Source organism: Anoplopoma fimbria, chromosome 12 (genome assembly GCF_027596085.1).
Source record: "Anoplopoma fimbria isolate UVic2021 breed Golden Eagle Sablefish chromosome 12, Afim_UVic_2022, whole genome shotgun sequence".
Taxonomy (NCBI): Eukaryota; Metazoa; Chordata; class Actinopteri; order Perciformes; family Anoplopomatidae; genus Anoplopoma; species Anoplopoma fimbria.
The window spans coordinates 16,786,622-16,809,564 of NC_072460.1; the positions used below are offsets into that span (position 1 = coordinate 16,786,622).

Below are 22,943 nucleotides of genomic sequence, written 5' to 3' on the forward strand. Positions count from 1 at the left end.
TTTATGTTGTGTATTGATATATTTAAGCGTTTTCAATGGCTGTAGTTTTGAGTGACCCATAACCTCCATAAAAAAGGTAAAATATCACTTCTAAAATCAGTACACTCCCTTCTTCAACCTCGTGTTTTACCCGCCATAAGCGATGGGTGGCGGTAATGAGCGCCAACGTTCTTTGCCAGCAACTGTGAAATAACACCACGAAGAAGAGAGAGAACCGGAAATGACGGCAGCTCCTGATCCTAACGAAGCTAGATAAACAAACAAAAGCAAGACATTTTATGACATAAATGCAGGAGTCTGAGGTCATTTTGATGTCTCTCTCTATATAGATATGTCTACCACGAACAACGTGTCCCCGTGAACCCCCTAATAAGTGAGGATAAGAAGGGCTAGCACCATTCCTGCTCAGTTAGCTGTCAGGCTATGTAGCTGGATGTGGTTAGCTCGTCATGTTTATTTTAGTGCTGGGGCGAAGGAGCGCGACATGATGGCATGAAACTGTCGCAGTGTTAGCAAGTAGCTATCCTCTCACTTAAAGGTATGTTATGTTTCCTTCATTTGATTACGTTGTGTAAGTAAATAGAAAGTTAAAAAGGCTTTTTACACAGGTTGTTTTCTTATGTAACAGCGCACCAGTGCAGAGTTTAACTATAACTATAACTATTAATAAACTATAAACGAAGCTCTGCATTGTCCAGCACAACAACCTGTTAAGTTTCTGTCAATTTATGATCAACTGCCTTTTTGATTACCCCTTTTTCTTGTTTTTGTTGTGCATGTTATTCTATTTAACATCCACATGTTGCTCTATTTTCATTAAAATAAGCTTTTACTTTTCTCCACTAAAGATTGGAAGGTTGTGGTGGAAACTTGGCGCAAGTTTTTAACCGTAACTGAACTCTGAAAAATCTGCTCAGCGTCACCATGGCGTGGGCTCTGAAGCTGCCTCTCACGGATGAAGTGATTGAGTCCGGACTGGTCCAAGACTTCGATGCCAGTCTGTCGGGCATCGGCCAGGAGCTCGGTGCTGGTGCATACAGCATGAGGTACTGTACCAGCCCTTTTCTTTAGGTCTGCTGTTGGACATGCATAGTGCTGCAAGAGCTACACATTGATTTTCACCAAGATTTAAATCTGATTTGATTAGTGACCAATTTTGAATTTAAATTTGACATAAAAATATAGATCTACCCCCAAAATTGAATCCTTATTCAGAAGTCACTTTCCAAAGATTTTGACTTAAATGTCAGCAGTGTGTTTTCACTTGACTTAAAGTTCTACCAGTGTAATTTTAAAACTGCTGAATGTGCTTTGTAGTTTGTTTCCCATATACAGTACCAGTCAAAAGTTTGGACACACCTTCTCATTCAATGGTTTTTCTTTTTCTTTTATTTTTTTTCCTACATTGTAGAATAATATTGAAGACATCCAAACTATGAAGGAACACATATAGAATTATGTGGTAAACAAACAAATGCTCAACAAACCAGAATATGTTTTATATTTAGTTGAATGAGAAGGTGTGTCCAAACTTTTGACTGGTACTGTATATTTTTTCATAAGTTATTTTCCAAATTGCATCATTTGCAGAGAACATATTTGGTCATTTTCATGTGGAATAGATTGGAGATTCTATTGACGATGGATAGGGAGGCTCAGTTTTTCATGATGGCAACTATGTGAAATACATTTGGGTTTGGTGACACAAGTGCTTTGCTTTGCTGGAGAAAGATCCCTCTCTTTTGTGCCCTTTCTTGGCTGGTTAAGTGCTCTGGTAAATGATACTATACAAACTGCAAAGTGCATGCTTGTTCCTGAAATTCTTCTGTTGGGAGGAGCAGTGACATACTGACTTGGTATTTAGTAGAGATGGTCCCCTAGTTGCCTCCATTATAATTAATGAACTGCAAAGCTGACAAACACAATAAACTGGCGTTCAGCCTCAAGTGTTGTAAGACTCTCCATTTGACTCAACATTATTTTTATCATAAGGTGGAAAATAAGTATCATCAACAATAATCTTCTGTATACAACACCATTGATTTCTTTCTCTGTTCTCCAGCGACGTGCTTGCACTCCCCATCTTCAAACAGGAGGAGTCCAACCTGCCACCAGACAACGACAACAAGATCCTTCCCTTTCAGTATGTTCTTTGTGCAGCTACCTCGCCAGCCGTTAAACTGCACGATGAAACACTCACCTACCTCAACCAAGGTCAGCATCGGGATCCCTGCCACACTGCAGTTTTCTGATTTATGTAAATGTATCAAAGTCAAGAGACACTTCAAGGGCGAATTCAAAAATGGATAGCACAGCTTTTGCGGCTGCTAAAAACCTGTACAAATACGACAAAAACAAACTGTGATTCATAAAGCAGCCGTTACGGGTGAAATGTACCCCTAAATGTGCTGCCAAGTCAATATCGTCTCAGTGCTCCTCTGCTATTGCAATCATTTAAATGAGGTAATATACATACTATTTCTGTGCAAATGATCCTCATTGCAAAAATAGTCCAATTCCCAAAGATTAACGGCAATGGCTACACACAGCTACAGTGAAATTGGTTGCCTCGTCAGAAAGCTGGTGGTAACTGAAGCGCAGAAGGGGTTTTATCCAAGAATCATTATTTTGGGATGCAGTGACAGAATGCAATTGCAGTTGTGTCATGAAAAATGTATTTAAATAATCAATGAAGTTAGGCTACTCTGCCTTGTGCGTAAATGCATACAACTTACTAACTTAACGTTTCTGCTGCTTTGGGATCACTGCAGGTATTAAACATGAAAATTGCAAATCTCTTGAAATAAGAGAATCATTTATATTTTCTGTATTAAAAATGTATAATTTCACTCATGTATATATGTGTGCTCTGCGGCGCAGTGGGCTGTGTGGGCACGATGAAAGGAGTCATTTAGGGGGATCTTTTTTGTGATACTCGATCATGATTATCTTGTTTATGCGGTAGAGTGGAATTGGCTTTATTCAATGTTATGCTGTTACCATGGGCAACGTACTTTACCATGATAATATCATATTGTGATATAAATGACCAAACAAGGATATGGAAATGATGCATAATTACAATGAGTATGGCTACAATGCTTGGATTGGAATTGGGAATATTGATTCACTTTATGGATTTGTCATTGCAGGGCAGTCCTATGAAATTAGAATGCTTGACAATCGGAAAATTGGGGAGCTTCCGGAAATCACTGATAAAATGGTTAAGGTAAGATTCAGACATGTACATGCATACACGACAACATATTTGCACAGGACTTCTGGGACAAACCAGTATACACATATTAGCTTCAATAGCATTAACATGATCTGCCTTTTAATTATTAAAAAAAGAATGAATCTCATTAAATTTCAGAGCATCATCCGTGTGGTGTTTCACGATAGACGACTTCAGTACACAGAGCACCAGCAGCTGGAGGGCTGGCGCTGGAACAGGCCTGGAGATCGCATCCTCGACCTGGGTGAGCACTAAACGAAAAATGCCGGTCTACTTTGATGGCTGCAGAAGGTTCTGGTTGTTATCTAATGTATTGGATTTGTTTGTGGAAAGATTGTTGCAGTGCAGCCTTGTGTGCATGTTAACCTTCCAGTAGTTTTGGGATGAATTCAGGTTGTTGACTGTTGGACTTAACTATAATTGCAAGGTTTAGACAATGGCGATATTATGGAGTAGATGGTGTGCAGAACTCTTTTGATAACAGCCTGTTTTACGTTGATCCATTGCAGATATCCCCATGTCCGTCGGCATAATCGACCCCCGGGCTAACCCTACTCAGCTTAACACTGTGGAGTTCCTTTGGGACCCATCAAAAAGAACCTCAGTTTTTATCCAGGTAGCATGACGGACAACACTTTTGTTTACCTTAATTACTTTCATTCATAGAAAGACAACGTCAGTAATCAGAGTGAATTTTGATCACTTTGGCATCACATAGCTAAGCTTGTTAACATTTAGTATGCTCATTCAGTTCACATGACATTTTGACAAACAGAATAGTAGTTGTCATTCGACAAGGCAGTAATTACTAATTCAGTTTTGCCTGTTTATTTTGTAATTGATTTAACTGAACTGAGTTTTATGTTTTTGTCATCATTCCTGTACAGATTCAATTTTTTATTTTCCTTTCCTTTTAAGGTACACTGCATTAGCACAGAATTTACCATGCGCAAGCATGGAGGAGAAAAGGGTGTGCCTTTCCGAATCCAGATAGACACGTTTAAAGAGAATGAGAATGAAGAGTACACAGAACACCTCCACTCTGCCTCCTGCCAGTTCAAAGTCTTCAAGGTGAGGGGAATGAGAGAGAGAGGCCAAAAGAGACAGAAAAAACAATGGTGTACTGCAATGCAAATATTTTTTAATCTATGACCACCACCTAAATGACTTCCACACGACCTGTTTCAGCCTAAAGGTGCAGACAGAAAGCAGAAGACTGACAGGGAGAAGATGGAGAAGAGGGCGCCACAGGAAAAGGAAAAGTATCAGCCCTCCTATGAAACCACAATCCTGACAGAGGTTAGCATATTACTAATGTGTTTAAAGGATGCATGATTAGAAAAAATGAAACACCAAAAAGGTCAATTAATTGAACAGACCCTGCTGCGGTAAAATGACTCTGATATCTGGAGACTCTATCATTGTTGTCCACAGGGACCGCCAAAATCGACACAAGATGAATAGTTCTCGTAGTAGCTTTAAGTGTAAAGAAAAGCTGCAGCTTGTAACTGTTGGCAGCAGAAATGTATTTTTCTGAGGTTTTTGGATGCAACAATAACTAAAGTGATGTTCTCTTGCAGTGCTGCCCCTGGCCTGAGGTCACATACGTAAGCAACTCCCCATCTCCTGGCTTCAACAGCACACCCAACAGCTTCCCAGTGCCAGAAGGGTATGAGTGGTTAACGATATCTGACAATGCTTCATGATTAATGCTGCCTGAATTTAATTAACCATGAAATCCACATAGTAGTTTAGTGGTTTCGGTTGACGAGGATCGCACGTGATGCTTAGATACTTCTTGATCTGGATTTCTGAAATCTTCCACGGTTCTAACATGGTACATTTTTCATCCGTTTCAGGAATGGATCGCCAAGCCACTTGCCTGAACCTGTCATTCCGGTAGTAGATGTAAGTACAACTCTATTCACTGCCTGGCTACCTACATGAACCACTTCATAACCACTTCATATTAATATTGACAAATGAAAGCTAGAAAAAAAAAAATATATATATATCTATAAAGAGAACTGGATCATAAAACCAACAATGGGCGTTCCCTGGGATTGTGGCCCCGCCGCACAGCTCGGCAGCTTCTTGACGGGTGCAGAAAGAGTGTCGCTCGCTTGCCACTGTCCTGACGCTTACCACAGACTTGCCACAGCGGTGCCAGTGCCAAAAGAAGGCCTTGCTGCTAATTTGCATCATGACCATGCACATGTTGAGAACTAGTGGCGCCCCTTAGTGAATGATTACAAAAGAGCTTTACACACTCAAATTAACACTTTCATGAAACCTGCAAGTATGTTTTGATCGGACAAAAAAGTTCTGATTTATAGTCTGTGTTGTGTAGCTCATTTATTTTTGTATTTGTAACGCCACCTAGTGGTCAATTTGAATGAAACGTGCAGTGTATGTTTCAGTTACTCTTGTGGACATATCCTGCGAGTTTTGTGATGATTGGACCAGTGGTTTTTGACTTTTTCCCAGTTATGTGCTGAGTCACGCATTTTGTTCATTGGTCAATATCTTGAAAACTAAATAAGATATTTAAAAGTTTATTATAAGCTTGGTCCATGAATGATCCACAGACAATTTGGAGGTAATCGCTGGAACCGTGTAGGAGGCAATGTCCAGGTCCAAGAGGCTTTTTATAGGGCACATTGAGCTGGACAGGTGTGTGAAAATTCAAGGCAGTCAAGTTTTGAATATCAAGTTATTGTCAATACCAGTATATCACAACACACCTACTCTACACAAATAACAGTGTTGGATTATGTTTGCCCACATTATAAATTAACTCTATAGATTCAGTCTTATTGATATTAAGTCTTAGTCAAATCTGCCAATTTTCTTTGTGTGTTTACATGTGTCTTGTTGATTTTAAATGCTTTACAAACAGTATGGCATGAGGTCATTTTAGAAAATGCCAGTTATTTCACCCGTGAATCGTACAAGCTAACACTGAGATACCCTTTGAGACTGTTGCAGTTAAGTGTTTTATTCTGGGTTCTGTTTTTTTTCCTTCTCAGAATTTGTTACCCACAGCAACACCACAGGATGCACAACAGTGGCTTTTAAGAAACCGCTTCTCACCCTACTGTCGGGTCTTCACCAACTTCTCGGGTAGGATGGCTTTTGAATGCAGACTTGCAAATCAACATTTGTTCTTTTTAGGATCACTTGGGTCCCCTTTGACTTTCTCAAAACAGCTGGACTTAAGCCTTTGTTCATGGGCTCTGATCTTTTGTTACATTTTAGAGAGGTGTGTGTGTGTGTGTGTGTGTGTGTGTGTGTGTGTGTGTGTGTGTGTAATGAGTAAAGCCAAGAATGTGAGTGGAAATAAGCCCCCATGTTATGTAATGTGATGGAAATTGTACGCCTGGATCTCATGTCTGACTAAACGCACAAGACTCTTTTATGTCACATTGTAATATTTCTGTATTAACGTGACACAATTCAGTGCTGTCTTCTTTTACACAAAGGCCATAAAGGGTGTGAGGTAAAACATGCACAAAGAGAAATTTCTTGCCCTTTGTGTGTGCCTTTTTACAGAGCATTGTTAAATGATCCCTTAATTATCATCGCATAAGCAAAAGGAAAATATTTGGATAATTACACCAATGAGACCTTCACTACATCCCTATTTTTTTGTTCACTCCAGCTGCATGAATGAATACATATGTATCCAGCAAAATGCTTGACAATTACCAAGTCATTACTTTGATCAGATAAATGAAGCCAACAATGTTACATGTTTTTTTTTTTTTTTTTGTGAAGTTGGAAAAAAGACAAAAGAACCTTTTACTTTCTTGGGGACCATGACCTCAACCCCTTTATGGCACAAAGCATCCAGTATTTTAAATTGTCCTTTAGCAAAACACCAAATCCCTGCCAACCCCCAGGACTGTGGTCTGTAGGTGAGCCTGTATGGTGACCACCCTGATGGTGGGATAAGTGAATGATGAATCATTTAAATGCATCTATGAAATGTTATTTTTATAATTTTAGTGCACATGTTGCAACTGCTGCTGTCCCCAAAACAAAGTGTAATTCTGAGAGAGAAGGGTTTTTATGCTCTTAAGCAAGGTCTTGTTTTCGTTAACAGGGGCAGATCTTTTGAAGCTGACCAGGGAGGATGTCATTCAGATCTGTGGGCCCGCTGATGGTATAAGACTCTTCAATGCACTGAAGGGACGGTGGGTCTTCTTTAATCCAATCCAATCTTACAATTTGTCAACTTCCTAATATATCAAAATGAAAGGTTCATTATTTTCTCTCTGTGGTTGCTGTTGACAGGGTGGTGCGCCCGAGGCTGACCATTTATGTTTGCCAGGAGTCTCAACAGGCGAGGGAGCAGCAACCGAAACATGAAAACGGAGATGCTGCCGCTAACACTTTCTTTGGTCAGTGCATGTTCATGGCACCACATCAAAATATGACAATAACATTGGAAAAATTTAAAAAAAAGCAACATTGTTGTGAATATCCTCAAATACATAAACTATTTACCAATATCTTGTCTGATATGCAGCCATTGCTTGAAAATGTGTTCATACTGCCCTACACAGTCATCACTTGACAAAGAAACAGCTGTTGTCAATACTGTGATGTTTTATCTTGAATTTCCTGTTGCTGACATTTAAAGTCATACTTAAACTTTTTAAGAAATATTGGAAATATTTGCCTTCTTTCTCTCGATCTGACGTCTGAATTGTAATGATAATTCTTATAGTCCTGTCATTACCATGAGGGGGCTATTTAACCAGCTGAGACTCTTGCCTCGGCTTAGAAATAGTTGAGCATCAAAACTGCAATTATCAAACAAAAGATGTGATATCCTAACAAATAAATATAACCACATAAGGCAGAATAGAGAAGTGAATTGACAAGGATTTCCTCCACACTGCTCTGAACAGGGCGACGGCTAAGCCGGTTGTTGTTATTCTCAAACAAGTTGATGTAGCTTTTAAACTAAAATGCATCACTTCCTATGCAGAAGGGGAATTCAGGCAGTTTAAGTCACAGAACAGGAGAATAAAGGAGCTGTATTTAACATTCTGAATATTAATATAGCAATAAACAACTGCTGTCTATGTAAAGATATAGTGAAGTAATGTCTATGTCTCTCCCTCTGTGCATGTCTCGTTATCCTAGATTCTCCTTGTATTGTTGACATAGCTGGGCCGTCCGTGAGTGCTTTCAGTGAATGTTAGTGCATGTTAACTTGCCTTACTGGTTAGACGCTGCTTTGCTCTCATGCGCCTGTAACGGCTGATAATTCCGTCCAGACCGACGGCGTTGTCATAGAAGAGTAGCATCCACACTCCAGTTCCCCCTCAGGTATACACTGTTAGATGTTTCAGCACTTTAGTTGTAGTTTGCACTGTTAGCTGTTAGTGCAGTTAGCATTGTTAGCTGTGATCCAACGGCTCACTGTCGACATGTTGAGAGGCAATCGAAATGCTCCCAATCTTAAATCTTGCAACTTATAAACTCATATTGTAATCGCAGCACATACTTGTGTGAGAAATTTAAATTTGTGTGTTTGTACCTGCTTTTCTCTGCAGTATATCATGCCATTTACTTGGAGGAGCTCACAGCTTCTGAGCTGACAGAGAAGCTCGCTCAGCTCTTCAACATCTCACCCAGGCAGATAAATCAGATCTTCAAACAGGGTCCCACTGGCATCCATGTGCTGGTCAGTGACGAGGTAAGTAATCATCCTGCTCACGCCCTGTAAGCTTGTAATACACTATATGATTCCAGAAATGTTGTGGTTTAATTCCAGCTGCTTCTGATCCATCTGCAATGTAAAGCCAAAGCTCACAATTGATGTGTTAATACTGTACGGCCAAGGCACGTCCTGAGTGTTTAAACTGTATGTGTGAAATAGAAATAGAAATAGAAAACTCAATTTCCACATTGTGCAGACTCTAACTTAAGGAATCCACCGCAACTCTCCAAGAGCCTGACGACGGCAGACCAAAGTATCTGAAATTTCTGTCACTCGCATATGTTAGTCAAAGGAGATGCAAAACCGATAGACTAGGTGTCATTACACACTCTATTAAACGACTCTAGCTTGTTTCGGTCCTACATTAAACATTTACACTCTTTGTTTTAACAGATGATTCAGAACTTCCAGGATGAAGTATGTTTCGTTTTGGACACAATGAAAGGTATTTGAGTTTTGCATTAATTTGTTTCTATATTTAACGTGGAGCCTTGATGAACTTATCATTGCAAGTTTATTTATAACGCCCTCCCCTGCTATGCTTTTCTATTTATTTTATTTCCAGATGACACAAATGATGGCTACCACATCATCTTGAAGTGAATACTGCGCAGGAGAATAGCGCTGTTCTCTTCTTTTAGACCAGATCCAGTCAGCCCCTCTAGAGCTTCATATTCTTTGCTGTTCCTGGAATATGTGGGGACGCCGCCGAGAAACGTCTTGAGGCTGCTAGGAGGACCGTGTGACTGAAACACCTGGCCCTCTCCTCACTTTACCTTATTGTCTTACTTTTGAAGTAGTGGCTGTCACCACAGTGAAGTGAACAATCTCCCTCTCGCCCTGCCATTGTCTCCCTTAAGTGGTTACGTTTTCCTTGGTTGCTTGTGTCTCGTGAAAGAGGTTTTTGGCACTAGAGCTGCTGTCACTGTTTGTTTGTAAACTGAGCATCTGGTGTGCCAAAGCTCTGTGTTTCAGAAACAGTTTGTCATCTCTTCAAAAACCAACAACCAAATATGCAAAAAAATACTAATAACCACAGCGACAAAAATGAGAGATAGTTACAGTACTTGACTTTCAGCCTGCAATGCAGCATGATTTCTCCTTTTCATGCTAGGTTACTGGAATCCACTGAAGCTAGTCTGCAAGAAATATGTTACAGCAAACACAATCACACAGTCACATCAAAGAACCACAAGAGGCATCAAATCAGCAATCAGGACTTTAAGGGAAACTGCTGGAATCCAGCTGTCCTCAATTACATCTCTAAGTATTTGAAAGCGAACAGTTTCAGTCTTTCACTGGTTTGAAATGTTACTTTTGAGGAAGAAAATGCTTTTTCCAGACTCCCAAACACTTTTAAATCCTTGTAGTTGGTGTAGAGCGCATACCGGCACACATGGTAGTTACCTATAAAGCTTGAATGATGTTGAAACACTGTCTCTGCTAGTGATCTCAGTGGCTACACCAGCAATCTGTCTTTTGTCCATGTGTTTCCAACATTATTTGTAAATAGATCATTATTTTAAAATGTTTTCATAAGGAATCATGTGTTTCTTTGGCAGTTTTTATTTTTAAATGACCTTTTAACATCAGTGTTTTTGGATGTTACCACATCCAAATACTAATACATGTAATGGAGCTGCATGTGAAAAGATATGGTTAGTTTATGTTCAGTTCATTGTACTGCTTACATGAAAGTGATAGCTTGACATTTTAGATACCATCTTAGCCCCGTACTATCAGCATTATTAAAATGCTTACCCGTGTACCGGCCACCATCTGTCGTCTGTGTCCTTGAGGTGTTTGCAAAAAAATAAAAAATGTGATTTTTTTTATTTTTATTTTACCATCGTAAATATTTTTAAGCTTCTCAGGGAAAAAAAAAGGTGTCCATTTATTTCATTCATATATGAAGAGCATACTTTTCCCTTTGCTGCACAGATGTGGAGGACATGCACATGTAATTCTGTTGCCATGGAAACTGTAGCTTTATAATCAACAATAATTTTACTAACTAAATCAGAGTGCTTCAGGTTTATGTTAAATGCCATCCATGTCAAGATGCTTTCAAATTTTTGCATGTCTGCTTCTGTACAATATGAACAAAGAAGCCCCAAAAAAAAAAAAAAAAGAATGACTTCAACTCCCAGCATGCTCCGGCGCAGGGCATGCCTGTGATGTCACAATAAGTATATATAAGGCTACAGGGAAGAATTTCTTCCTCCATTGTTACATTGTAACAAACGGGGGCCGGGGCGAGAGAGAAACGAGGAGAGAGAAAGGCTGTCTTCTCGTTTCAACATTTGCAACATTTTGACACTAATCTAAAGAAAAAAAAATAATAATAAGCAGCAAAAATTCCGTGTAAATGCGAGACAACAGCTCAACAAGCACCGCCGACTGAACCCGCCCCGGGGAGAGGAGAAAAAAGGGATAAACGAACACAGATGTCAGCGGATTTCTCCATCGCAATCATTTTTTTCTTAACATCAGGAAGATTTAAAGACATTCGGCTCATTTAGTCACATCATTCATGTGGCACACCGACAATGTTGGGAATTAAATCGCAGCTGATCATATGACGTTCCCTCTTTTCTGCAGTCTGTCCTTTAAATAGAGAGGCATGCAACATTTAAATACAACACGCCGGTCTAACAGGCAGCTCCGTCATATATATGTCAGTGTGCAGAACAATGAGCATGGAGCCTAAGTAGAAGCTCATACACTCACATTTAAGTCAATTGATTGACAGCCACGCAAGCTTACTTCAGGTTGCCACTGCACCACGGTTGCAGTCTGGATACTCTGTTTGCCTAAACCGGTTTTGGTACAACAAAAAAAAAGAAAGAAAAAAAAGGCAACTCATAGGGCGTTGAAAGATTGAAGTGCTGCAAACACTGGGAAGGGAAACGACCTCCGAGCTGGTTGGAATAAGGGTCCCTGTTTCTGCCCCAGGTAAGAGAGTTTAGTATTTCTTTAGCCATTGTGTGTTGTCTTTTTTTGTGTGTGTGTGTGTGTAAACTGGAGAGAGAGAGAGAGAGAGAGGTTGAGCTGTTGCCTATTAGTCTGATAATATCCAACCTCCCCCAACAGAGTCAGTGTCTGCGTGGACACAGTTAACCAAATACCTCACCAACAGTGAAAAACGTTGTACTATGAAGTCACACCGGTCTGTAAGCCTACTATTCAACTAAAGTCCTTAAAGGAACAGGAGGGTGAGTGTGATTTTCACAAGGGAAATGAGCCAAGCATCAAAATCATTCAGCCTCTGCTCTATATGTGCCCTATTTATGGAGGAGTCCCCAAGTGGAAAATGGTTCACATTCATGCATCTCGACTGAACAATTTAAGACCTTGCAGTTGTGTTAAATGGAAATATTTGAAATAAACCTAATTCCCAAAAAAGGAACATGGATGGAAAAAAATGCACATTAAAACCGAATTAGTGTGCAGTTTCAATGGTTTTGCACAGTGCACAACACAGACAGCATCCACCCTTTGCATCAAGACATGAATTGAAACACGCTGGTCTTATAATATTAGTTTGAGATATCACATCCTATTTTAGGATATATTTTTGACTTGCTTACAAAGCCCAGTTAAATCACCACGGCTGCAGCAGTTGTTTCATTATTCACTGTTCTCAGAGCAGCTCCAGGATCTGTCTCTATGTCCCAGCTTCCTAACATCGTCTCTCTATTTAGGTTAAGGGGCTTCACTACACTGTACGATAATATACAAATGTAACATATTAGTCCTTTTTAAGGCTAGATTTTTTTCCTTTGAGATCTTGGAAAATGCCTTATTTGGAGCTGTCCCAATTAGGAATAAAGATGCAGCACGTTGCTGTCAGAAGCATGTGACATGTTAACACAGACCCAGTTAAAAATGTGTCTCATACAGATGTAGAGTGAACTAGTAGTTACCTTTGGAAGTGCCTTATTCTTAGGGGATACTAATATGGTGAGCTGAAGCACGGGCACACTGTCTTTATGGAATGTCGTCATTATTTTTCATTTATTTGGATTAAAAATGCTAAACTTTGTGTAACGCAGTCTGACCGCAGACCATAATATATCATGCTGCCTCCATTCACCTTGTGTGACCTCAACCTGCCGGTGAGATTGATCAGCCTTAGCTTTCTGATTCGCTGACATCGAGCCGCTCTGCATTGTTTAAAGCAGAACTATAAGCCAGAGAAGAAAGAGTGAGAAGCCATTGAGATCATTTGCTTCAAGGCTCTGCGCGTTAACCATGCTTGCCTAGTTGCCATGGTGACGTTTCTAGACTTGATGATTTCAAAGTAGGATTTCATGTGAGACGGGGGGGTTGGGGAGGGGGGGCTGAGGGAGGAAATGATGGAGCTGGAATACAGATGAAAGGAGACCAAACAGCTGATGTTAGCTTTTTGTTTCTGGTGTTGAGAGCTTTCCTGACGCAGGAAAAGCTTGTCTTTAAGGTGTTCATTAGTAAATATTACACAGCACCAACATATATTATACATAGGGTTATATAGGGTTTTGAATCATCCAACAAGAACTGCACTTTCTCCACGTCTTTGTTTCTCATTTACTGGTGCCCGAGTATGTTGTCCGTGTGCTCCTCTGTGAAGGTGGGTTATGAGTCCATTATGAGTCCTAAACATGAGCAAGATACACAGACTTCATCGATATTTAGCCTCTTTTCGTGGTCATTTTGTATCTCTGTAGTTGTTTTGTGTCACTTTGTAGTCAGTTTGTGACGTTGTGCGGTTGCTATATTTCTCTTTGTAGTCATTTTGTGTCTCTGTAGTCTTTTATTAGTCTCTTTGTAGTTTTCTGTTTCTTTTTGGTCATGTTGAATCTTTTCCTGGCTGGTATGTGTCCTCTTTAAGTGATATTTTGTGGTTGAAGGCCAGGGAGGGCCCCTGACACCTTGGGCCCCGGGGGGGCCCTGCACCCAGTAGGCCCGTTCAGTAATCCACTCATGCCTCTGTGCCCTCAGACACCAAGTTTCCATGGAGGCAGGCTCGTCCCTCAGCCTCAAACGAAGATATGAAGAGGTGGACCACAGCTCTCCATTCTCCACACCGAAAGACTCCGACGATGACATCTCCAGCAGTGACAGCGCTGACAGCTGTGACAGCCTCAACCCCCCTTCCAGCACTGCATTTACCCGTAAGGAACAGCAGGAGACAGACGTTAAAGGCAATACACTCTAAAAAAACACTCAAACAATTAATTAGCAAAAGTATTTAATTACTCATGTGTAACATTGCATCCCAAATGTCTCCCTCCTTTTTTTTTTTTTTTCACCACTTCAGCCACCTCCATCCTCAGACAGCACAAGCCGTCACCGGGGGGGAAACGGGTACGCTTTGATGTGGTGACGGTGTATTACTTCCCCCGACGGCAAGGGTTCACCAGCGTGCCCAGCCAAGGGGGCAGCTCTCTGGGCATGGCCCGGCACCACTCCTCCATCAGGCACTACACGCTGGGCGAGTTCGCCCGCGAACAGGAAACAAGCCACCGCCACACGTTAAGGCAGCACCTGCGCCAAGAGAAGCTCAATGCCCGCAAGATGAAGGTATGTTTCAAGTCAATCAAGGTGTCTTGTTTTGGGTCAAGTATACAGTATTGGTGCGTTTGATGTCTTAAAAATACGTCAGGCACCCTTGATTGATCAAGATTATGTTTTATGAATGAGTCCTTTTTCACTTTACATGTAGAATATTGATAAACATTAGGGTGCATTACTTATTTTCTTCTCACTTGAAAAGCAAATTATTTCTCTATTTGCAGTGGTGAAAGGTAACTTTTACAGTTTTAAGTGAAAACAATATTTTCATTTAATGCTGCTTTATACTTCTACTCTACTATATTTCAAAGGGGATATATTGTACTTTTTACTCCACTAGATTTATTTTACAGTTTAAATTACATGTTCCTTTTCAGATTAAGATTTGACATAATCCATCTAATGTGGTTTCCTACTCTGGGACACAAGAGTGTGTGGAAGCATTCAGTTCTTAAATTTGACTAATTTCCTCTGGCTCTCTACCCTTCGTAACGTTACTACTCTACCGCTCATTTTAGTCGTTACCACAAAACCTCACCTCAGTGAGTCTGCGACCTGCCGGAAATATGTTTTGTTTTTTTACCAAAGTAGCCTGCTACAACGGTCGCAATGGCAATGACACACATAAATATGGCCGCCGCTCTAACCATGCTGCTATGTTGATTTGAATGTGGATGTCCGTTCTTCTCCTATTTTATTTCTATGGGTAAAAATCTCCCAATATTCAGCAGAAAAAGTTAAAAAGAAATCTACACAGATTTGTGGAGCAGAACAGTTTTTTCTTCCTCCTACCCCATTAATTATCTCCAGACTCCCCAGATTTATCGTGTGAGAGGTCACAGCCCCCAAGATGGGAAGCACTGGAATTAGCTATTAAAATATGAAGTTAATACAACTCAAACCAGCTACAAACTAGCAACAGTAACATGCAGTTTATGAATCAGTTACCCAATTTTCTGCAGAACAAGTACATTCTGATGTTATACTAATTCATTTTTACTGAAGTGAGATTTTGATTGAAGGACATTCACTTATAATTGAGTATTTTTATATTGTAGGGTTGGTTATTTTACCTAAATAAAGGATCTGAGTTGAACTTCAATATTCTACACTGTGTTGAAACCTTATTTACATTAGGCTGGAAAAGTAAGAGAGGACAAATGAGTAGATTAATTTTTTTAGTCACTTTTATATGACACCATGCAAAAGAGCTGCATTTTTGGTCGAGTCATCCTTATTTCAGACCCATACAGTCATTGCCCTTTAAAGGATGGCTCTGGTTACAAACTGCAGTTCCTTGCTTTTTCCCCAACATTGTCCATTTGAAAGTTTTAGCATTTAATGATGAAGCTGTTTTTGAAGTGTTAAGGATAATCATGAAGCACTTGAGCTCTAAATAGAGAATCACTCTCTTGTTGTCTCAAGCTCACTCTCCTACTCTAACTGTCATCCACAGCTGACAAGGAACGGCACAGTGGAGTGCGCTCAGGCGGACCTGCTGACTCTGGAGGACGTATCAGATGAGGACCTGGACGTGGACGGGGTGGAGGTGGACGACTGTTTCTTCCTCCAGCCGCTGCCCACAAAGCGTCGCCGAGCCCTCCTGCGAGCCTCTGGCATCGCCCGCATAGACGCCCGGGAGAAAGCTGAGCTCAGAACCATCCGCCTCTCGCGGGAGGAATGCGGCTGCGACTGCCGCTTGTACTGCGACCCTCGCCACTGTGGCTGCAGCCAGGCTGGCATTAAGTGCCAGGTAAGGGTTGTTTGCTAGTCTGTGTGCATGTGCAGGAAGAAGAGAGCAGCTGTGCAGTTTACTGAGGCTCAAATGAGTCTTCAATGCTCAATGAAATGCATGCCCTGATAGCCATACTTGAATCATTTTTGAAACCATGTGCAATTCATTTTTCCAAAGACCTTTTTTGGGCCCCCAAAATAATCTCTTTGTGGCAGAGAAGAGCCTCAAGGACCCTCCGTGCTTGAGTCTTGACAGATTTCTTTTTTCTTTTTAATATTCAAAGTTTTTCCGTATGATACAGGGCTGCAGCAAATCTGATAAATTGAGATTGAATTGATCTTTTATAGATTGCTGCAGGGATGACAAAGTTTTGTAGGACAACCCTAGAAATTAGAACCTTACTTTACAAAAAGCCAACGTGATTTTTCCATTGGAAACATTAACCAAATAAACATTAAGAAAAACCCATTGACTTCGAGATGAGGGAACCAGAAGTACAACAATCCTCGGATTCATTCCTGGGTTTTAGGAGTCATTCCTGCAGCACTCTATTGATCGATGCAGTGACATTGGCTGAATTTATATGTCAATGCATCAATACAGTGAATCAATTAATAATAATTTCATCATCATCTATCTGTACACCTCATTTCTCTCATTTCAATACAGATTTTAAAGATAATAAACACAATTGGCAAAGCTTATTGACACATTCAGAATATTTAGATGCTTTTACCTCTTTGTGCATTACTGTGAGCTGACTGTAAAGGGTTGGACTCGTTGCATTGGTTCCCATGTTTAAATATAATTTTAAGTTTTAATAAACAATCTTAAATAAAATATATATTTCATATTTGTTAAAAAAATAAAGAATATATAACAATAAAGGTTGAATTGCTCCCTCTGTTGTTCAGAGCTACAAAATGTATAAAATAATTAGCAACTATTGAAAATAGATTAATAGTGTAAGTCATTTTACCAGCTAAATATTTGATGGTTCAAATGTTCCAGTTTGTCAAAAGTAAATAAATAATGCTAATAATCATTACAGCCCAGGTATTGTTGATATTGTTGATCATGGCACCTATGTTAGGAGAATCATCAAGTTCTTTGGGATTAGAAAAAGTAAATTCATCAACTTTGTGAATAATCTTTCTCTTTTTTTAATTTCACTCCATCTCGACCTGATTTATTACACAGTAACTGGATTTTCTCTCTCTTATCTCTGAAATTCTGTGTCATCTGTCTTTGTCCTTTGCACATATAACCCATATACAGTAAGTGTTAACATTCTCCTCTTGAAATCAAATAAAAATGGACCTGAATTTACCTTGGCTCTCATCCCCAGGTGGATCGAATGTCATTCCCATGTGGCTGCTCTAGGGACGGCTGTGGCAACGTAGCGGGCCGCATCGAGTTCAACCCTCTACGTGTCAGAACCCATTACCTGCACACCATCATGAAGCTGGACCTGGAGAAAAGAAGAATGCTAATCCAAGGCACTGGGGACCAGTATGGTGAATCTGACCAGATGTCCTCCCCCTCCTCCACCTGCCCCACTTCTCCAGACCTATCCTCGGCAGCTGGCCTTGACTCTGAGCTGGAGGAGAGCGAGGTGCAGACAGTAGTGGAGGTTCAGGATCTCCTGGCAGAGCAGGACATTCTGGAGCGAGAAAACGAGACAGCTGTTTTGCACCTGCAGAGCGCGGAGGAGCAGGAGAGGAGGGAGAGGGAGGAGGCAGAGGGGGAGACGGTGCAGCAGGAGCTGGGTGCTGGAGGTCTCACGGAGCAGCCTCTCTGCCTCCTGCCTGGTGCTCTGGGAGGGGAGCTGCCCGAGCAGGCAGAGGTGCCGGGTGTGGAGCAGGTCCTCCTGCAGGGGCCGTTCCCCACGGGGGCCACGGTCCTCTGCATCACTGACAACCAGGAGGAGAGCCCCTCTGACCTCCTCAAAGACTCCACTTCTCTGCTCTACTATGAGCTCAGTCCCATAGAGCCTGAAGCCTTTGAGACTCTGCCCAGAGCAGAGGAGGCTCGACAAGATTCAGGAGGAGGTGCAAGGAAACAAGGAGGAGGAGGAGGAGGAGAGGAGGAATCAAAGGATGATAAGCCTGAAGAGATCAACCGCAGGCAGAGCTTAGGCAAGTCTATGACCAATGTGAATCTGTGCTCGGAGGAGTGCATGGCAGGAGTGGAGGAGAGGCCCTCGAGTCCCCAGCAGGGCCTCCCTGAAGCGCAGTGCCACCGGGAGTTGTGCTTGGAAGGAGAAGTAAATCCACTGCCTCCAGAAGTTTAGTTCTAGCTTCTCTGCAGATATTTTGCACAATAGCTTCATCTAAGATGAAAAAAAATAATACATGTTTCACAATTATTACTGCTATCATCAAGAATTATTACAGGTTGCAATCTCTTGTAGTGACTGTCATGTAATTATGTGGAGCATGAGGTCGAGTATTACAATCCATGAGGGAAGGGGGATGCTGAGAGCACATACAGATCACTCCCCGGGAGTTATATGGATGCATGTATAAGGCAACATTGTACATAATTCTGTTGGGGGTGTTGAACGCGGCCTTAATGGAAAAAATACATAAAAACACTTGTGGGAGTCATTTGTAAACGAGAAAGTACAGCAAGTAGGGCTTTGTTAATTTCCAATGTAGCGAACAGAAAAACACAATGTATGAATGCTGACATAAGCTTTTTGTTTGGTGAAGTATAACACTATAATCACTGAACACAAATTGTTTTGCAGCACACAAGAAGCTGGTCATTTCAGGGCTCGACAGTAAAGGTAGCCAGGTTGTCATTGGCAACCATTTTGAGAAATTTGCAACCAATTGTTAACCTGTTAAATAGGGACAACAAACTGCAAAATGTGCACCCATGAATAAATATTTTGTAATATTTGTTACATTAAATGATATTCAAATATTTCTGTTACAGTCAGAACCAGACAACGCCACACGTACGTTGGTGCGTTTACTCGCGTGCGCATAGTCATCTCTTTTAGAGACAATGGTGAATGACTGTGAACATTTTGATTTACCCATCTACATCACAAATGAGTATGAAAATTGATTGAACTGTTAAAGAACCAGATGAACCAGAACGAAAAGGAAAAATGTTGCCGGCATCTTTGAGCTGGACTGAGAATTAAGCTGCAGAGCATGTACAACACCTGCATAAGTGACACATCAAGTTCACTAACTCGAAGCAACACAAAAATATCTGGATGGATGCTGGGGGAGCTGGTACACCCATTGGCGAGCCGATGAACCGCCATTTGCAAGATTTTCATTATTAAGCTGACGTATAACTGCATCGTATCTTATACCACATGACCAATTTTGGGAACCAAAAACTGATTCCTGGTTGCCAGCCTGGCAACCACTTTTAAAAGTTAGTGTTGAGCCCTGTAATTTCAGACACTTACTGGCTCACTTTCCATTGCGGCAAACATGTGCCGTCAAGCCAAATGAAGGCCTCTGATAGTATCATCTGTTGAAAATAGACCTAATAATCCTGGAAATACTTGTGTTTGTGTACTGTATATGTGTTTGCGATGTGCAAGACAGAGCCAAGGTTGCTGCTTTTTTTTTTTTTTTTTTTTTTTTTTTTTTAAATCTGTACGCACATTGTGACCTGAGGGCCGCGGGTGTTTCTGGCTCTGCTGTAATGAAGGTAAACCAACACAGAGCGGCAGACTTACACTGGCCTTAGTTGTTGCTCTTGCTCAACTCGAATCTGTCAAAAAACCTAGTTTACCTGTAGTTACAATGCCTATAATATTACTTATTATTTCTTTGAGTAACGTGTCTTTTGTGGATTAGATGCTGTTGGTTTTGAAGTCCTCACAGTCTTTGTTATTTTTTGAGTGAAAGGAAATTAATTTCATAGGCTACTGCTACACTGTAAAACCATGTAGTCAGTCATGATGTGATGAAATGCCAGAATAGACCTACCAAGCCTACTCCTCTTTTAATAAGTTATACTGTAAGAGATGAATCAAGTCAAATTCATAATAAAATAGCATTTAAAGAGTCGAAGAAAGTAGTTATACAAAACGATGTGATGTTACTAATTTATGAAATAGATTGGAAACAACCTGAATTTGTATATTTTATGTTTAATCTGTACAGTATGTGTGTACTTTACATTAGTGTGTCCAAGTGAGAGAGACAGTTGTGTATGCATCTGTGTGTGCATGTACATGTGTATGTACTGTATTATGAGAAAGGGGGAGGGAGAGTATATTAGTGAGGATACATATTTTATTCCTGAAAGGTGCTGATGTTACAGATTTGCAATTCACTGTTGTGTTTTCCCTCCCCACCCTCATGAGAAAATATAATTTCATGGAGATGTTTTCTTGATGACTGATGTTAGAAGTAAAAGTGTTAGAGAGCCTCTCGTAGGAACGCAATAGCTACTGCACTGCAAATCATTAATGTGGCGATTCGGGAACGAGGTGTGTGTAAATGCAACGTTTCCTGTCTTTAAATGTCCTTTTTTTTAAGATCTGTCTGATAATTAGTGATCTGCGTAAGTGTGCTGACTCTTCTTACACAAAATCAGTCCTTTGTTTTGCTGCCTAAAAATTACAGCTGTTGCTTTTGGCGACGGCTCGCTGAACACAGGATGTTCTGCCGTGTATGAGATGTCTGATGTATTTCTTTGCCTTTTTTTAATTGTCTTAATATAAATCTGCTTAAGAGTTGCACCAAAGCAGTGGTTTCAAACCTAATTAGATGATGCTCTCAAGCATCCCATTTTAACAAAGCGGTCTCCTGTAGTTATTGTGAGGGTTTAGATTTACTGTGGGCCTTTTGTGTGTGCGCGTGACTTGCCTTGACATCAAACCATTTTTAAAATGGTGATGATTAAAAGCTGCCTATTGTTGAGCTTTTGTCTTTGGCTTTCTATTGATAGACTTAGGTTCGGGACCACTGCATCAAAATTAACTCCAGTACACTATGTGATTGTGTGTTTCTCTGTGTGAAAGGGGTGTGTGATTGTTGAAAAGAATAATAAGTTTAGACTTCATCTAAAAGCCATGAGAACTACTCTCATGCTAACTGTTGCCTAAAGTGGACAAAAAGGTTTTTTATACAAAAATAAAAACAATAAAACACTCATTTTAAAAAGGATAACATTTCATGTCTTTTGTGTTGATTTTAGTATCTAATAAATCTGTTGGCCTATTTCACATGATTTAAACCTTACATGTTACTGATTACCTTGATTTGGCTAAATATGGATCATGACCCCCATGGTGATGATCCATCTTTGTGATTTCACTGTTCTCCATCATTGATTGTACATAAGAAGGCAACAGTGGACGCTTTGGATCTAATATATATTTTCCTTTTAGGAGAAAGCTACAATGTAACTATATTTTAGATATTTAATCTAACTTTAAAGCAAGGAATCACTGTTTATGTCCTTTGCCTATCTCTAGAACCATTCATCAGAGCTACTTCACAATTGGGGTGTATTGCTGGGGACTCAAGGTAGTGCTTTGTCGAGACTGGTACTGGCGGGTGACCGTGCACGCGACAAGTTCAATATTAATAGACCTTGATTAGACAAATTACCGTTGCTCTTTAACAAAGGACCGTTGCTCTATGAAGCTTTGGTGCTCTGCAGACTGAACGCAGCAAGTCGTTCGTTGTCGTCCGCAGTTCATTCTACGCGTTTTTCCTCGTGAGTGAAACTGTTTCCCCCATGACTTGATACAAACTCCAATGTTACTGTCAGCGAAATAGCACAGATAGCTACATCCGTGGTGCTTTGTTACCGCTGGGTTAATATTCAAGCAAGGGACAAGCAATACGGCTGTTTGGAAATGACCTGTCAGTGGTGGAAGCAGTACCCGAAGTTTCAGTCCTAAAGGCCCTTTACACAGCAGCCATTTTGACATGTCAATGCAGGGTAAACACAGGTGTAATTGATAAAGGCATAGCAAGTTTATTTCTATAGTAGGCCTACATTTCAGCAACAAGGCAATTCAAAGTGTATTACATAAAACATCAAAAGACAAAGTGCAAAAGAAACACATTATAAAAGGACATTTCAATAGAGTTAAAAACAGTCATTTTCGAGCCAAGAGAATAGAAAATAAAATCAAGCTGAAAGAGTAAGACAGGAATGAAACACAAGAACAAAAGTAAAGGCGCAGTGTAAGAATGATTTAATAGAAAGGCAGCACCAAACAAAAGTCTTTAGTCTTGCATTTAAAAGAAGTGAGAGTAGCAGCTGATCTGTAGTTCCCTGGGAGTTTGTTCCAGATATGTAATGCAAAAAAACCTGCTGCTTCTCCATATTTAGTTTAATTCAAAAATAATTTAATAGTCCCATTCTATTTAGTGTGTCACGCTCATTCCAGTGAGCCAGCACAATACGAGTAAACCGACCCACCGACATGGAACAGGGCTATAATTAATGTTATTAATAATAGGCTAAAACTATCAATACTGCACAGCATCAGTTCAGTGTACTTCAAGGTGCTAAATATGAGATTGGGAGTGTTTCTGTTGCCTTTCAACAGCTCTCAACATGGTGACTGCTAAGCCGCAGCTAATATGATGCTGGATAGATTGATGAATAATAAGGAATTATACTTAAATTGCTATATTGTGTGAATCAAATCTGATCCAACAATGTAACCAGTAAGTCTCTTG

General features: G+C 40.4%; 2 protein-coding genes across 2 annotated transcripts; both read left to right on the top strand.

Annotated features, from left to right (window-relative positions):
- Positions 1 to 176: 176 nt before the first annotated feature.
- Positions 177 to 10,799, top strand: tfcp2 (transcription factor CP2). The gene is made up of 16 exons (XM_054608676.1): positions 177 to 538; positions 849 to 1,046; positions 2,063 to 2,214; positions 3,153 to 3,229; positions 3,377 to 3,482; positions 3,748 to 3,854; positions 4,157 to 4,309; positions 4,427 to 4,537; positions 4,819 to 4,907; positions 5,098 to 5,146; positions 6,268 to 6,361; positions 7,344 to 7,434; positions 7,535 to 7,641; positions 8,806 to 8,948; positions 9,366 to 9,417; positions 9,538 to 10,799. Exons 2-16 carry the CDS (start codon positions 925 to 927, stop codon positions 9,573 to 9,575), a joined length of 1,491 nt encoding a protein of 496 aa, XP_054464651.1. The 5' UTR covers positions 177 to 538; positions 849 to 924; the 3' UTR covers positions 9,576 to 10,799.
- A 742-nt stretch (positions 10,800 to 11,541) lies between these two features.
- csrnp2 (cysteine-serine-rich nuclear protein 2) lies at positions 11,542 to 19,847 on the top strand. Its single transcript, XM_054609699.1, has 5 exons — positions 11,542 to 11,927; positions 13,956 to 14,128; positions 14,275 to 14,537; positions 15,985 to 16,281; positions 17,612 to 19,847. The coding sequence occupies exons 2-5, from the start codon at positions 13,969 to 13,971 to the stop codon at positions 18,554 to 18,556; spliced, it is 1,665 nt and encodes a 554-aa protein (XP_054465674.1). The 5' UTR covers positions 11,542 to 11,927; positions 13,956 to 13,968; the 3' UTR covers positions 18,557 to 19,847.
- The last annotated feature ends 3,096 nt before the right edge of the window (positions 19,848 to 22,943 follow it).